Source organism: Anomaloglossus baeobatrachus, chromosome 3 (assembly GCF_048569485.1).
Source record: "Anomaloglossus baeobatrachus isolate aAnoBae1 chromosome 3, aAnoBae1.hap1, whole genome shotgun sequence".
NCBI lineage: Eukaryota > Metazoa > Chordata > Amphibia > Anura > Aromobatidae > Anomaloglossus > Anomaloglossus baeobatrachus.
The window spans coordinates 270,305,959-270,322,969 of record NC_134355.1 but is presented as its reverse complement, the minus strand read 5'-3'; the positions used below and the strand labels follow the sequence as shown (position 1 = coordinate 270,322,969).

Here is a 17,011-nt window from a genome sequence, read left to right as displayed (position 1 = left end):
CAAAGAAGAAGGGAATTTTGTTTACTTACCGTAAATTCCTTTTCTTCTAGCTCCAATTGGGAGACCCAGCACCCGCCCTGTTCCCTTCGGGCTGTTGTTTTTTCGTGTACACATGTTGTTCATGTTGAATGGTTTCAGTTCTCCGAAATTTCTTCGGATTGAAGTTACTTTAAACCAATTTATTAGCTTTCCTCCTTCTTGCTTTTGCACTAAAACTGAGGAGCCCGTGATGCACGGGGGGTGTATAGGCAGAAGGGGAGGGGCTTTACACTTTTAAGTGTAATACTTTGTGTGGCCTCCGGAGGCAGAAGCTATACACCCAATTGTCTGGGTCTCCCAATTGGAGCTAGAAGAAAAGGAATTTACGGTAAGTAAACAAAATTCCCTTCTTTTGCGCATTAAAATCCTACTACCAATGTTAACATGCTGTATTCTATGGTGAAATTTGATCCATTGACTTACTAATTAATTCATTGTTAAGTTAGGGCTCCTATACATATTAGAATTAATACAACTAGCCAAACATGTCAATTTCGGCTGACCATCTAATCTTAATGGGAGCATCTCATCTCTCTCGCCAAACATGAAGTCAGGGAACATAACAATCAGGTAGCTTAATTGAATCACCCCATCCTTCTGTTCTCCCTGGAGGTAAGCCCTTCCTGTTGAAAACACATGAAAGCTCTACCGAGTTGCCGTTCAAATGTATGGGTGTGTCGGAAGAGATGGCTGTCCTCTGTGTGTGGGCGTTTTAACAATTAGGCAAAAGCATTACTGCAAATATAGACTATAATAGATGTTACTTAATCTTTATTGACTGTATACTTTTAGTCAGTAGTGCCTGAATGTACACATTAAAGGGATATTTCCATCTCCAAGATCCTATCCCAATATGTAATAGGCGTAATAATAATAATATTACCAAATAGTTACAATTAGAAATGTAGTATAGTTCTCCTGATTAGCTGTGTCTCTTACCTCATGTGCAGGGCATTACTGTTGCTTAGGCATCCATATATGACCATTCATATAGTGACAGTTATTTGCAAGTGATCGTAACCATGGATACCTAAGCTACTCTAATGCCCTGCACATGATGTAAGATACATAGCTAGGCAGGAGAACTATACTACAGTTCTAATTAGAGGTATTTGTTAATATTATTTTTATTATCACACCTATTACATATTGGGATATGATCTTGTAGATGGGAATATCCCTTTACGTGTTACCCATGTAATAATGTGTAGTTAGGATATGCTGGTTTCTTCCTTTCATATTTGCTTTCGTGGGGTATTATTATTATTTATTATTATAGCGCCATTTATTCCATGGCGCGTTACAAGTTAAAAAGGGTATTCGTACACAATCATTAACAGTACAAAACAGACTGGTACAGGAGGAGACAGGACCCTGCCCGCGAGGGCTCACAGTCTTCAGGGAATGAGTGAGGGTACAATAGGTGAGGACAGAGCTGGTTGCACAGTGGTGTACTGGACTGAGGGTTATTGCAGGTTGTAGGCTTGTCGGAAGAGATGGGTCTTCAGGTTCCTCTTGAAGCTTTTCATGGTAGGGGAGAGTCTGATATGCTGAAGTAGAGCGTTCCAGAGTATGGGGGAGGCACGGGAGAAATCTTGTTTTGATTGTGGGAAGAGGCGATAAGAGAGGAGTAGAGAAGAAGATCTTGTGAGGATCTGAGGTTGCATGCAGGTAAGTACCAGGAAACTAGGTCACAGATGTAAGGAGGAGACAGGTTGTGGAAGGCTTTGTATGTCATGGTTAATGTTTTGAACTGGAGTCGTTGGGCAATGTGACATAATGTCTTTTTCAAGTGAATTCTTCCTAGAAGTCAGCTGAAAAATCCCCCCCCAAACTTGCCGGAAAAAATAACATTATGCACTGCAATGTTAAAAGGACATTGCTGAGCATATATTCAGTCTTGTATTACTTCTTTTAACCGCTTCAGGGATTGGAAACCAAGAAGCGTTTAAAAGTAGCATACTCATGTGGCTGGCTGCTTCCGCTGGAGCGCCAATCGCTAATTATAATTTAAATAATACAAAAATGATTGCAAAATCGGTACTGAAGCCACTTAAGGGAAAAGAAACAGCTATACATAGGAATACATTGTCAGGTTGTTTTAATATGTGTTGTGTACATACCCTTTTAGAGTATTTTACTAAGGTTTTCCACTTAACAAAGTATTTATATGTTTATCAGATGTTGAAACGGGATTCATGCCATGGCTGATGGGTGAGGTGACGAAGGCACTAGAGAGGAATGAACTGGGCAGGACAGTGCTTGACTGTAAGTTCTTTCTTATTATGAATATCTAAAGACAAATGAATATTATGTATGCTAATGCATCCTTAAAGGGATTTTCCAGGTTCATCATAAAAGTCTCCAGTCACTCTATGTATAAGTGAATTAAGTGAGGCCACGCACGTCTTGTCGGAATGTGCCCTGCAGTATGCATATCGTATAATTGCGGTCACACGACCGCTTAGTCTCGCTTCCAATACCGGAGAATCCTTACAGCGTTCCCTGCACACAATATAAGGATTCATAAGTCTGCAGTCACATAGTGGTACTGCAGACTTTCATGATAACCATGATCAACCCCTTCAAATGAGTAGTCTAATGTAAAAGGGAATGTGGATGTAATATACAGTTAGGCGGGCTTTGCACGTTGCGACATCGCAAGCCGATGCTGCGATGTTGCACGCGATAGTCCCCGCCCCCGTCGCAGGTACGATATCGTGTGATAGCTGGCGTAGCGAAAATTATCGCTACGCCAGCTTCACATGCACTCACCTGCCCTGCGACCGTCGCTCTGGCCGGCGAACCGCCTCCTTTCTAAGGGGGCGGGTCGTGCGGCCTCATAGCGACGTCACACGGCAGGCGGCCAATAGCAGCGGAGGGGCGGAGATGAGCAGGATGTAAACATCCCGCCCACCTCCTTCCTTCCGTAGAGCCGGCGGCGGCAGGTAAGGTGAAGTTCCTCGCTCCTGTGGCGTAACACACAGCGATGTGTGCTGCCGCAGGAACGAGGAACAGCATCGTACCATCGCTGCAGCAAAATTATGGAAAAGTCGGAGCTTGCAACGATGATACGATAACGACACTTTCTTTATCGTTCCTTTGGGAGACCCAGACCATGGGTGTTTAGCTTCTGCCTCCGGAGGACACACAAAGTACTACACTTAAAAGTGTAGCTCCTCCCTCTGAGCTTATACACCCCCTGGTAGCCAGTCCTAGCCAGTTTATCGCTTTGTGTTCAGGAGGTCATACATCCACACATGCATTCTCATCTGATTGTTTGACTTTTGGAAAGAGTTTGAAGAAAAGCGGGTCCATGTCTGGACTCCCGGCATGTCCCTTCTCACCCCACTGTGTCGGCGGTGTTGTTAAGGTTGATTTACAAGGCTGAAGCCTTACATGCTGCGCTCCTTCACCACCCCTTCTGGGCTCTGGCTTGAAGTGGGAACCAGCACCGTCTCCATGCCTGGCAGGAGTCCGGTCTCCATCCACAGCCCCTTGAGGATTCTGTTGGACCGGAGCACTCATCCCCAGGGACATAGCCCTGCGTCTCAGCAGCTAAGTACCTGAGACGTTTATGTTGGGGGTCCCGGTTCTTTATTGTAAGGGGAGAGTATGCTGTATGTGATTGTTTTCTTCATCGTTCCTTATGGGAGACCCAGACCATGGGTGTATAGCTTCTGCCTCCGGAGGACACACAAAGTACTACACTCAAACGTGTAGCTCCTCCCTCCTAGCATATACACCCCCTGGTAGCCAGTCCTAGCCAGTTTCAATGCTTTGTGTTCAGGAGGTCACACACACATGCATTCTCTGATTTTTGATTTTTTTTTATTTCAAAGATTTGGAAGAAAAGCGGGTCCAGTCTGGACTCCCGGCATGTCCCTTCTCACCCCACTGTGTCGGCGGTGTTGTTAAGGTTGATTTTACAAGGCTGGAGCCTTCACATGCCGCGCTCCTTCACCATCCCCTGAGGCTCTGGCTTGAAGTGGGAGCCATCACGGTTCTCACTGCTTTGCAGGAGACCGGTCTCCATCCGCAGCCCTTTCAGGATCCTGCCGGACGGAGCGCTCACCTCCCAGGGACCTGGCACCTGCGTCTCACAAGCTAATTACCGAGACGTTTTTACCACAGAAAGTGGTCTTTCCAGGGGTCCCTTGTTCTTTATATATTGGGGAGAGTGTGTTATATGACTGTGTTAACATTTCCGGCCGGTTCTCCAGTTTTCACTGGAGAACCGCGCCGATGGTGCCTGCACGCTGGCCGCATGTTTAAATCTAGGCCCCGGCTTCGCCTGAGGCCTAGTTTCGGTTTCACTGCCCCTGCATGTCAGCATGCAGAGGGACAGTGCGGCTCCGCCCAGCGGCTGCTCAGCACAGGGAACGGACACTCCTCACTGAGGAAAGATTCCCTCTCCTGTATACCTCATTTGCCCTCCGGATCCCGCTCTCAGAGTAGGCCCCGCCCCCTCTCCTCGCTCCGGTCGCCATTTTCTCAGCGTTCTCAATGTCTGCATAGGCACAGAGATACCACATTGTGACAAATGGGGGCCTGGGCTGGGGGACTGCAGGGCACAGAAATGTATGTTAAACGGTCTGGCAAGCCACAACCTCCGGTTGTGCAGCTGCTTATATTCTCTGTTTATATACTCTGCTGGGGGTCATTCTGGACAGAGCCCCCACTTCTGCAGCATGTCTCACATTAGAGCAAGGCTGCAAGGCTGTTCTTAATATGCACTGCATGTAGACTCGTACTGCCTGTACCGAGCACATAAACACAGTGGTCCCTCAGCCTGGAGGCTCATCAGTGGTCCCTCCAGCTGCTCCGGCTCCGGTGGTGCTGAGCATGCATTAGCCCCCTTCTCAGGGCGCTTCTGCTGCTACAGCTCGCTCAGCAAAGCTCACAGAGGACTCTTCATCTGGTCTCAGACCCCGTCCTCCTAAAATGGAGACGCAGGGTCCCCTGTCCTTCCCCGTCCCACAGCTCTGATTCACGAGCTGACTCACAGGACGAGGAGGATGTCTTTACTAGGGGCTCGGACGCTACTTCATGTACCATTGATCTGTCCGAAGGTGATGCAGATGCTAATGATTTGATTGCGTCCATTATATTTGTACTGGACCTCAATCCGCCTGTATCAGGGGAGCATCCCCCTCTGGCAGAAAGGCATCAGTATACCTTAAAGAGAACAAGGAGTGTGTTCCTTAACCACTCCAGTTTTCAGCCCACTGTGACCAAACCCAGAGCCTGTCCTGACAGACGCTCCCAAAGCGTGGTTCTGATGACTGTTCCCCCTTCCACCAGAGGTGGTCAAGGAGTGGGCTCATTCACCAAGGGTGGTCCCTTCGGTGTCTAGACTTTCAGCCCGGTTAGTTGTATCAGTGGCTGACGGCACCTCTCTAAGGATCCCACTGTACATTAATTCTGTACTGGACCTCAATCCGCCAGTATCAGAGGAGCAACCCTCTCTGGCAAAAAGGCACCAGTTTACCTTGCCTAAGAGAACAAGGAGTGTGTTCCTTAACCACTCCAGTTTTCAGGCCACTGTGACCAAGCCCAGGGTCTGCTCTGACAAACGCTTCCCAAAGCGTGGTTCTGATGACAGTTTTCCCCTTCCACCAGAGGTGGTCAAGGAGTGGGCTCATTCACCAAAGGTGGTCCCTCCGGTGTTTAGACTCTCAGCCCGGACCGTTGTATCAGTGGTTGATGGCTCCTCACTTAAGGTTTTGCTGTCCGCCAGGTTGTCCTTCTGGCCAAATCTGTATGGAGGCGGCAGGGGCCTCGTTCTCCCCACCTTTTGCAGCAGTGCGGGCTTTCAAAGCCATCTCTGCTTCTCTAGAGGAGATGCATTCCCTCACACGGACTCTATGCCCGAAATGGTTGCCTTAACTTCCAGACTTCAGTCTTTTCATCCTATGCCATGTCTGCCATGCTGGAGACTCTCACCGCACTGCTGTGGCCTCGGCTAATTTCCTCGCTATCCGCAGGCTCCTGTGGCTTCGGAAGTGGAAGGCAGATGCTTCTAAAGAAGTTCCTTGCTGGGCTCCCTTTTGCTGGGACCAGACTATTCGAGAACAACTGGATGAAATTATTAAGGAAGCTCTTGGCGGGAAGAGCTCTTCCAGGCCACAAACCTAAACTGTCCAGGGCAGGAATCAGTCGAGGTTTCGTTCTTTTCGTTCCTCCATCTGATCGTTCTCTAAGCCCTCGGCCTCGTCCACTAGCTCAGCCAAGGATCGTAAACCCAAATGGCGCACGAAGCCGCGTCCTCAGAAGACCGCAGGAGATGCTGCCACTAAGTCAGCCTCCTCCTGGCTATCTGGCCACGCCAGCAACGTCCTTGGTCGGTGGCAGGCTCTCCCACTTTGGCGACGTATGGTTTTAACACGTCTCCGATGAGTGGGTGCGGGATACACGGCTACAGGATAGAATTCCATCCAGCCCGCCAAACAGTTTTTTCTGTCAACTCCCCCCTGCTCCAAGGCCGCCGCCTTCTCACAGGCCGTGGCATTCTTGCAGGCCAATGGAGTAATTGTACCGGTTCCCGACTGGGAACGGTTCTGAGATTTCTGCACAAAATCTATTCCTAGTCCCCGAAGAGGGCGATGCCTTCCGACCTGGATCTCAAGCTTCTCAAGCATGTTCAGGTGCGGCATTTTCGCATGGAGTCTCTGCGATCAATCAATGACCCAAGGAGATTCCCTAGCATCCATCGACATCAGAGATGCCTATCTGCATGTGCCAATCGCAGTTTTACACCAGCGTTGGCTACGTTTTGCAATCGGAGTGGTCCAATTCGTGGCTCTTCCCTTGGGGTTTGCCACGGCCCCTCGAGTATTCTCAAGGTCGGGGCAGCTATGATTGCAGTCCTGCACCTCTAGGGGTTGGCAGTGATCCTTTTGTCCTGGACGGCCTTCTAGTCTGGGCTTCATCCAGTGCAGACTGTTAGCGGAGTGCCTCGCTCACTCTCGCCACTCTAACCAATTCGGGTGGCTTGTCATTCTGTCCAAGTCCACTCTGACTTCGACCCAGAAGTTCACGTACCCAGGGACGCAATTCGAGACTCTGTCGGCACTTGTGAAGCTGCCCTTAGTCAAACAGCAGTCCCTCCGCTGGCGGTCAACGTCGTTCCATCAGGCACCTAATACAGGTGCTGGATCAGATGGCGGCGTCAATGGAAGCGATTCCCTTGCCCAGTTCCATCTGCGTCCTCTGCGGCTGGATATTTTCCGCTGTTGGAACAAGCGGACTTCCTCCTTCCACGGGGTGGTGGAACCAGGGGCTCGTTTCAGTGGTGGCTTCGGCCCCTCTGTCTCAGGGACGCTCCTTCCTGGCCCCGTCCCGGGTGATCCTCACCAGGATGCTAGTCTATCCGGCTGGGGAGCAGTATATCTCCACTATGGAGCGCAGGGCACTTGGACTCTGTCCGAAACAGCCCTCTGGATCAATGTGTTGGAAATCAGAGCTGTGTTTCTAGCTCTCTAAGCCTTTCACCATCTGTTGGCGGCCAGGCACATTCGAGTCCAGTCAGACAACGACAGCGTTTGCCTACATCAACCTCCAGGGCGGGACACTCAGCCGCCTGGCAATGTTGGAGGTTTAACGCATTCTTCAGTGGACGGAGGACTCCTAGTCCACCATATCCGCAGCCCACATCCCAGACGTGGAAAACTGGGAGGCAGATTATCTCAGCCGTCAAACCATGGCTCCACGATCCTCAGGCTTTTGCGGCAGACGCACTGGTTCAAGTTTGGTCCCAGGTTCGTCTGTCTTACGTGTTTCACCCTCTAGCTCTTGCCCAGAGTCCTGCGCAAGATCAGAAAGGAGGGCCGTCGGGGCATTCTCATTGCTCCAGACTGACCCAGGCAAGCTTGGTACCCTGACCTGCTCCATCTGTCCGTAGAGGTGCCATGGCATCTCCCGGACTGTCCAGACCTTCTCTCACGAGGTCCGTCTTTCCGCCAGAATCCTGCGGCTCTCAGATTGACAGCGTGGCTTTTGAGTCCTGGATCTTGACGACTTCTGGTATCCCTCCTGAAGTCATCTCCACTGTGACTCGAGCTCGGAAGTATCCTTTGGCCTTTTTGCCTTGCCGACCCTCCTGTCCCTTCTACAGTCCGGTCTGCAGCTAGGACTATCCCTCAATTCCCTTAAGGGACAGGTCTCGGCTGTGTCAGTGTTCTGCCAGCGGCGTATCGCCCGGCTGGCTCAGGTGCGCTCCTTCATGCAGGGCGCATCTCACATCATTCCGCCTTACCGGCGGCCTCTGGAGCCCTGGGACCTTAATCCGGTCCTCACGGCTTCCGGAAACCCCCCTTTGAGCCTCTTAGGGAGGTTTCTTTGTTTCGTCTTTCACAGAAAGTGGTCTTTCTAGTGGCCATAACTTCCCTCAAGAGAGTCTCTGTTTTGGCTGCACTCTCTTCGGAGTCACCCCTTTTTTTGTTTTTTTCTTCAAGACAAGGTGGTTCTCCGTCCGACTCCGGACTTTCTCCCTAAGGTGGTTGCTGCTTCCACCTTAACCGGGGCATTTTCCCTGCCTTCCTTTTGTCCAGCTCCTGTTCATCGCTTTGAAAAAGCGTTGCATACTCTGGATCTGGTGCGGGCACTCCGGATGTATGTGTCTCGCACCGCTGTTCTTAGGCGGTGCACCTCTCTTTTGTGCTGACCACTGGTCAGCGTAAGGGCCTCTCGGCATCTAAGCCGACCCTGGCTCGTTGGATTAGGTCGGCCATTCCCGATACCTACCAGTGTACTCAAGTGCCTCTCCCGCCGGGGATCAAGGCACACTTGACCAGAGCTGTCGGTGCCTCTTAGGCTTTCAGGCCCAGGCTACGGCTCAGCAGGTCTGTCAGACTGCCACTTGGATTAGTCTGCATACCTTTTCGAAGCACTACCAAGTGCATGCTCATGCTTCGGCAGATGCGAGCTTGGGCAGACGCATCCTTCAGGCGGCTGTCGCCCATTTGTGAAGTTAGGTTTCGCCTACTTCTCAGTTTTTCTGTTTATTCCCACCCATGGACTGCTTTGGAACGTCCCATGGTCTGGGTCTCCCATAAGGAACGATGAAGAAAAAGAGAATTTTGTTACTTACCGTAAATTCTTTTTCTTATAGTTCCGACATGGGAGACCCAGCACCCTCCCTGTTGCCTGTTGGCAGGTTTCTTGTTCCGTGTGTTTTCACCGGCTGTTGTTGTTGTAGACAGAGGTTCCGGTTGTTCCGGGTTTTGCTCTGTCTCTATTTGTGGGTGGATGTCCTCCTTCAGCTTTTGCACTAAACTGGCTAGGACTGGCTACCAGGGGGTGTATATGCTAGGAGGGAGGAGCTACACGTTTGAGTGTAGTACTTTGTGTGTCCTCCGGAGGCAGAAGCTATACACCCATGGTCTGGGTCTCCCATGTCGGAACTATAAGAAAAAGAATTTACGGTAAGTAACAAAATTCTCTTTTTTAACTTTTCCGGCGGGTTCTCCAGCTTTTGCCTGAGAACCGCGCCGATGGTGCCTGCTTGTCGGCCTCGCCACTTAAATTTAGGCCCCGGCTTCGCCAGAGGCCTAGTTTCGTTTTCCTGCCCTCGCATGTCACTCATGCAGAGGGACAGGTTCGGCTCCTCCCGGCGGCCGTTCTACACAGGGGAGGGACACTCCCCACTGCTGGGGTGTCCCTCCTTCCCGGCAAGTCTCTATAGCCCTCCAGTTCCCGCTCTTTTATAGGAACGCCCCTAGTCCCGCCCCCTCCATTTCTCAGGCAGAGTTCACTCTGCTCTGGGACATCCTGCATTCTGCATCTCTGCTGAGGTGCTGTGCTCTGGGGGACCGGGCTTCGGGATCTGGAGGGCACACAACACTGCGCTCAGCGGTCTGGTAAGCCACAGCCGGTCTCCGGTTGTGGACCTCTGTATATTCTCCCTGGGGTTCATTCTCTGCAAAGCCCCCACTCCAGCAGCATGTCTCACACAAGGAGCAAGGCTCCAAAGCTTTATTCTGCATGCACTGCATGTAAGCTCCTGCTGCCTGAGCCGAGCATTTATCCACACTGTGATGGTTGCTCTAACTTGGCGGTGCCACAGCCTGGAGTCTCACCCCCAGTGGTCTCTCAGGCTGCTGCTGCACCTGTGATTCAACCCCCGGCCTGGGTAGAGTCCTTTTCTAGGTCCATATCCCAGTCATTTGCTGAGTCCATGGGACTTTTGTCCAGGACTTTGATGAATATGCATCAGCCCCCCTCTCAGGGTGCCTCTAATACTCTTGACAGAGGACTCCTATCCTCTGACCTCCGTCCATCAGAGCTCACGGAGGATTCATCATCTATTCCCAGACCCCGTCCTTCTAAGAGAAGGCGCTGGGTTTCCTCCCCCTCCCCATCCCACGGCTCTGTCTCAAGAGCTGACTCTCAAGATGAGGAGGATGCTCTCACTGGGGGCTCGGAGGCTATGTATCCCATCGATTTCTCTGAGGGTGACTCGGATCTTAGTGATTTGATTGCTTCTATTAATTCTGTGCTGGATCTCAATCCGCCAGTATCAGAGGAGCAACTCTCTTTGGCAGAAAAACATCAGTTTACCTCGCCTAAGAGAGTGAAGAGTGTGTTCTTTAACCACTCTAGTTTTCAGACCGCTGTGACCAAACCCAGGGCCTGCCCTGACAAACGCTTTCCAAAGCGTGGTTCTGATGACCGGTTTCCATTTCCACCTGAGGTGATCAAGGAGTGGTCTCACTCCCCAAAGGTAGACCCTCCGGTGTCTAGGCTATCAGCCCGGACCGTTGTGTCGGTGGCTGACGGCACCTCACTTAAGGATTCCACTGACCGTCAGATTGACCTTCTGGCCAAATCTGTGTACGAAGCTGCGGGGGCCGCGTTTTCCCCGACTTTTGCAGCAGTGTGGGCTCTTAAAGCCATCTCTGCTTCTCTAGAGGAGATGCATTCCCTCACCAAGGAATCTATGCCTGAGATGGTTGCCTTAACTGCTCAGGCTTCAGCCTTTTCATCTTATGCCATGTCTGCCATGCTAGAGGCTGCTCACCGCACTGCGGTGGCTTCAGCTAATTCTCTTGTTATCCGCAGGATTTTGTGGCTTCGAGAGTGGAAGGCAGATGCTTCGTCCAAGAAGTTTCTTGCTGGGCTCCCTTTTGCTGGTTCACGGCTGTTTGGTGAACAGCTGGATGAAATCATTAAAGAAGCTACTGGCGGGAAGAGTACTTCCATGCCACAAACTAAGACCAGGAAACCCGCCCAGGGTAGGAATCAATCGAGGTTTCGTCCCTTTCGTTCCTCCAACTGGTCATCCTCTAAGCCTTCCGCCTCGTCCGCTAACTCAGCCAAGGATCAGAAATCCAACTGGCGCCCAAAAGCGCGTCCGCAGAAGACCGCAGGAGGTTCTGCCACTAAGGCAGCTTCCTCATGACTCTCGGCCCGCTCCAGCCACGTCCTTAGTCGGTGGCAGGCTCTCCCACTTTGGCGCCGCTTGGTTAAAGCAGGTCTCCGATCAGTGGGTGAGAGACATCATATCTCACGGCTACAGGATAGAATTCTCTTCCAGCCCTCCAAACAGATTTTTTCTCTCAACACCCCCCTGCTCCAAGGCCGCCGCCTTCTCGTAGGCCGTGGCGTCCTTGCAGGCAAACGGAGTGATTGTCCCAGTTCCCGCTCAGGAACGGTTCAGAGGTTTTTACTCAAATCTCTTCCTAGTTCCAAAAAAGGACGGTACCTTCCGGCCCATCCTGGATCTCAAGCTTCTCAACAAGCATGTCCGGGTGCGGCATTTTCGCATGGAGTCTCTGCGATCAGTCATTGCCTCTATGACCCAAGGGGAGTTCCTGGCGTCCATCAGAGATGCCTATCTACATGTGCCAATCGCAGTGTCACATCAGCGTTGGTTACGTTTTGCGATAGGAGAGGATCATTTCCAATTCGTGGCTCTCCCCTTCGGGTTAGCCACGGCCCCTCGGGTATTCACCAAGGTCATGGCGGCAGTGATTGCGGTCCTGCACCTCCAGGGGTTAGCAGTGCTTCCTTATCTGGACGACCTTCTGGTCAAGGGTCCATCCAGCGCAGACTGTCAGTGGAGTGTTTCGCTCACTCTCGCCACCCTAGCCCAATTCGGGTGGATTGTCAATCTTCCCAAATCCACTCTGACTCTGACTCAGAGTCTCACGTACCTAGGGATGCAGTCCGAGACTTTGCCGGCACTTGTGAAGTTGCCCTTAATCAAACAGCAGTCTCTCCGGCTAGCGGTGCGCTCTCTCCTGAGGCCCCGCCGTTATTCCCTCAGGCGCCTGATGCAGGTGCTGGGTCAAATGGTGGCTTCCATGGAGGCGGTTCCCTTTGCCCAGTTCCATCTGCGTCCTCTGCAGCTGGACATTCTCCGCTGTTGGCACAAGCGGCCTTCCTCCTTACAGAGGTTAGTGGCTCTGTCGCCACGGACCAGGACCTCTCTTCAGTGGTGGCTTCGACCCCTCTCCCTGTCCCAAGGGCGCTCCTTCCTGGCTCCGTTCTGGGTGATTCTCACCACGGATGCCAGCCTATCCGGCTGGGGAGCGGTACATCTCCACCACAGAGCTCAGTGCACTTGGACTCTGTCCGAGTCAGCCCTTTCAATCAATGTGCTGGAAACCAGAGCTGTGCTTCTAGCTCTCCTAGCCTTTCACCACCTGTTGGCGGGCAGGCACATTCGAGTCCAGTCAGACAACGCGACAGCGGTTGCCTACATCAATCACCAAGGCGGGACACGCAGCCGCCTGGCAATGTTGGAGGTCCAACGCATTCTTCAATAGGCGGAGGACTCCAAGTCCACCATATCCGCAGTCCACATCCCTGGCGCAGAAAACTGGGAGGCAGATTATCTCAGCCGTCAATCCGTGGACTGTGGCGAGTGGTCTCTGCACCCGGCAGTGTTTCAGTCAATCTGCCGCAAGTGGGGCACTCCGGACGTGGACCTAATGGCATCCCGTCACAACAACAAGGTTCCGGTTTACGTGGCTCGCTCCCACGATCCTCAGGCCTTCGCCGCGGACGCTCTGGTTCAAGACTGGTCCCAGTTTCGTCTGTCCTACGTGTTTCCCCCTCTAGCTCTCTTGCCCAGAGTCCTGCGCAAGATCAGAATGGAGGGCCGAAGAGTCATCCTCATTGCACCGGACTGGCCCAGGCGAGCTTGGTATCCGGATCTGCTCCAACTGTCCGTGGAGATGCCGTGGCATCTTCCGGACCGTCCAGACCTGCTCTCGCAAGGTCCGTTTTTCCACCCGAATTCTGCGGCACTCAAATTGACGGCGTGGCTCTTGAGTCCTGGATTTTGACGGCTTCTGGTATTCCTCCTGAAGTCATCTCCACTATGACTCGGGCCCGTAAGTCTTCCTCCGTCAAGATCTATCACAGGACTTGGAAAATTTTCCTGTCCTGGTGTCGCTCTTCCGGCCATTCTCCTTGGCCATTTTCGTTGCCGACCCTTCTGTCTTTTTTACAGTCCGGTCTGCAGCTAGGACTGTCCCTCAACTCTCTCAAGGGACAAGTCTCAGCTCTATCAGTGCTGTTCCAGCGGCGTCTCGCCCGGCTGGCTCAGATCCGCACCTTCATGCAAGGTGCGTCTCACATCATTCCGCCTTATCGGCGGCCCTTGGATCCCTGGGACCTTAACTTGGTCCTCACGGTATTGCAGAAACCCCCCTTTGAGCCTCTTAGGGAGGTTTCTTTGTATCGTCTTTCTCAAAGGTGGCCTTTCTAGTTCTAGTTCTCTCAGGAGAGTCTCTGATTTGGCTGCGCTCTCCTCGGAGTCACCTTTTTTGGTTTTTCACCAAGACAAGGTAGTTCTCCGTCCGACCCCGGACTTTCTTCCTAAGGTGGTCTCTCCCTTCCACCTTAACCAGGATATTTCCTTGCCTTCCTTCTGTCCGGCCCCTGTTCATCGCTTTGAGAAAGCGCTGCATACTCTAGATCTGGTGCGTGCTCTCCGGATTTATGTGGCTCGCACCGCTGCGCTTAGGCGGTGCACCTCTCTTTTTGTGCTAACCACAGGGCGGCGCAAGGGTCTCTCTGCTTCTAAGCCGACCTTGGCCCGTTGGATTAGATCGACCATTTCGGACGCCTACCAGAGTATTCAGGTGCCTCCCCCGCCGGGGATCAAAGCACACTCGACCAGAGCTGTCGGTGCCTCTTGGGCTTTTAGGCACCAGGCTACGGCTCAACAAGTCTGTCAGGCTGCCACTTGGACTAGCCTGCATACCTTTTCGAAGCACTACCAAGTGCATGCTCATGCTTCAGCAGATGCGAGCTTGGGCAGATGCATCCTTCAGGCGGCTGTCGCCCACTTGTGAAGTTAAGCTCCGCCTACTTCTTAGTTTTTTCTGTTTATTCCCACCCAGGGACAGCTTTGGAACGTCCCATGGTCTGGGTCTCCCACAGGAACGATAAAGAAAAAGAGAATTTTGTTACTTACCGTAAATTCTTTTTCTTATAGTTCCGTATTGGGAGACCCAGCTCCCTCCCTGTTGCCTGTTGGCAATTTTCTTGTTCCGTGTGTTATCACCGGCTGTTGTCGTGGACAGAGTCTCCGGTTGTTCCGGTTCTTACTCGGTTCTACTTGTGGGTGGCTATTCTCCTTCAGCTTTTGCACTAAACTGGCTAGGACTGGCTACCAGGGGGTGTATAAGCTCAGAGGGAGGAGCTACACTTTTAAGTGTAGTACTTTGTGTGTCCTCCGGAGGCAGAAGCTAAACACCCATGGTCTGGGTCTCCCAATACGGAACTATAAGAAAATGAATTTACGGTAAGTAACAAAATTCTCTTTTTTGTGCTCGTTTATCGTATCATCTAGGATTTACACACTACGACATCGCAAGTGACGCCAGATGTGCGTCACTTTCGATTTGACCCCACTGACATCGCACCTGCGATGTCGTAGTGTGCAAAGCCGCCCTTAGGACCAGAAATATTTGGATAGTCACCGAATCTTCATGATTTGACCTCTCCATTCCAATATTTTTTATTTAAAATGAAACAACTGAGATGTAATTGAAGTGTAGACTTTCAGGTTTAATTAAAGGGGTTGACAAAAATATCCTGTGAAACGTTTAGGACTTGCAACCATTTTCCTACAAAACCTCCTCATTTCAGGGGCTGAAAACAAATTGTACAAATTTACTTTACCATATTTTTGACACTTTGAAGAGAATTCTGTGCAGGTAATGACTGCCTGAAGTCTGGAAGCCATGCATGTCACCAAACTCTGGGTTTCCTTCTTTTGTGATGGTTTACTAACCCTTTAAAGCAACTGATTTCAGTTGGTACTTGTTTGTGGGTCTTTATGCCTTATGTTTTGTCTTAACCATATGAAATTCAGCTGATGGGATTGAGATCTGGTGATTTACCACTGAAGAACAGTCAACTTCTTTCCCTTAAAAACTCCTGTGTTGCTTTTGCAGTATGTTTTGGGTCATTGTCCATCTGTACTGTGAAGCGCCATCCAATCAGACTTGCTGCATTTGGTTGAATCTGAGAACAAAATACAGTCCTATAAGTTTCACAATTTACCTGGCTACTTCTGTCTTCAGGAATATCAGCAATAAACACTAATGACCCGGGGCCATTGGAAGCCATCCATGCCTGGCCATCATACTCCACCATGTGTTACAGAGGATGTGATGTGCTTTGGGTCATGAGCCGTTCCAAACCTTCTCCATACTCTCTTCTTCCCAACATTCTGGTACAGGTTGATCTGACCAAAATACTTTTCCAGAAATTACTTTTTAAATGTTTTTTTTTTTGCTAAGTCTAATCTGAAATTTCTATTTTTATTAATGCTAATTTATGGTTTGCACCTTGTGGTGAACCCTCTATATTTGCTCTCATAAAGTTTTCTCTTTATTGAAGATTTAGATACTGAAACACCTACTTCCTGGAGACTGTTCTTCACGTGGGTGGATGTTGTGAAGGTTTTTTTCTTCACTATGGAAAGGATTCTGTGATCATCCACCACTGTTGTCTTACTGGGTGTCCCGTTCTTTTTGAGTTCCCATGCTCACCAGAGCACTGTATTTGCAGAATATTACAAACTGTTCATTTGACCACTCCTTACATTTCTGCTATCTCTCTGATGGATTTCTTTTTTTTCAGCCTAATGATGCTCTGTTTTCTTCCTTTGAGAGCAGCTTTCACCGCATGTTGTAGGTTCACAGCAACAGCTTCCAAATACAAATGCCACACCTGGAATCAGCTCAAGACCTTTTACTTTCTTAATTGATGATAGATTAATAAGGGAATAGACCATGCAGACCAGTAAAGAGCTTTTGAGATAATAGTCCAATTACTTTATTACCCTTAAAAAAGAGGCAGCTACATACTAAAGAGCTGTATTTCCTAAACCCTAACTCCAATTAAGATGTGCATACCCTCAAATTAAAACTGAGAGTCTGCATTTTAAGCCGATATTGATTATATAACTGTATCTTGAATATGTTTTGGTAAACAGCTAAAATATCAAAACGTGTGTCACTGTCCAAATACTTCTAACTGTGGAGTGAATGAAGTTCTTTGCTCAGCACCCCCTGCGCAGAGTATTACCTATGGTAATCCTTGTGGTTCTGAAATGTGATAAATTTCAAAGTGGTGAAGAATTTTTTGGTCCGCACCCACTTTTGCATACTTAGTTATCTGCACAGTGAAGATCTAGTATGACATTTTGGTTTTCAGCACCCTTGAGTACCTTTCTAAAAAACTAGTTACCGTATTTTTCGCTTTATAAGACGCACCTGATTATAAGACGCACCTGATTATAAGACGCACCCCCAAATTTGGTGAAGGAAAAGAGAATTTTTTTTTTTTTAATGTTAAATGGGGTCCATCTTATAATGCCAGTGTCCCTCTAACAAATCATATAGGGTATATGTCCCTCATAGCCCCCCATCCTAAAATTAGCCCCCTTAATCTGGATATGGCCCCCTTATATTGAATATAGCCCCCTTGTGATGGCACACGTTCCCCT

The 17,011-nt window shown here is 50.1% G+C and overlaps 1 protein-coding gene across 2 annotated transcripts in view; it reads left to right on the top strand.

Annotated features, from left to right (window-relative positions):
• RSPH3 (radial spoke head 3) overlaps nucleotides 1-17,011 on the top strand; it is a 62,848-nt gene that overhangs the window by 32,751 nt on the left and 13,086 nt on the right. For both annotated transcript variants that reach the window (XM_075338250.1, XM_075338249.1), the window contains exon 8: nucleotides 2,221-2,307. In XM_075338250.1, coding sequence (XP_075194365.1) covers nucleotides 2,221-2,307 — 87 coding nt within the window. The remainder of the gene's footprint in view (nucleotides 1-2,220; nucleotides 2,308-17,011) is intronic.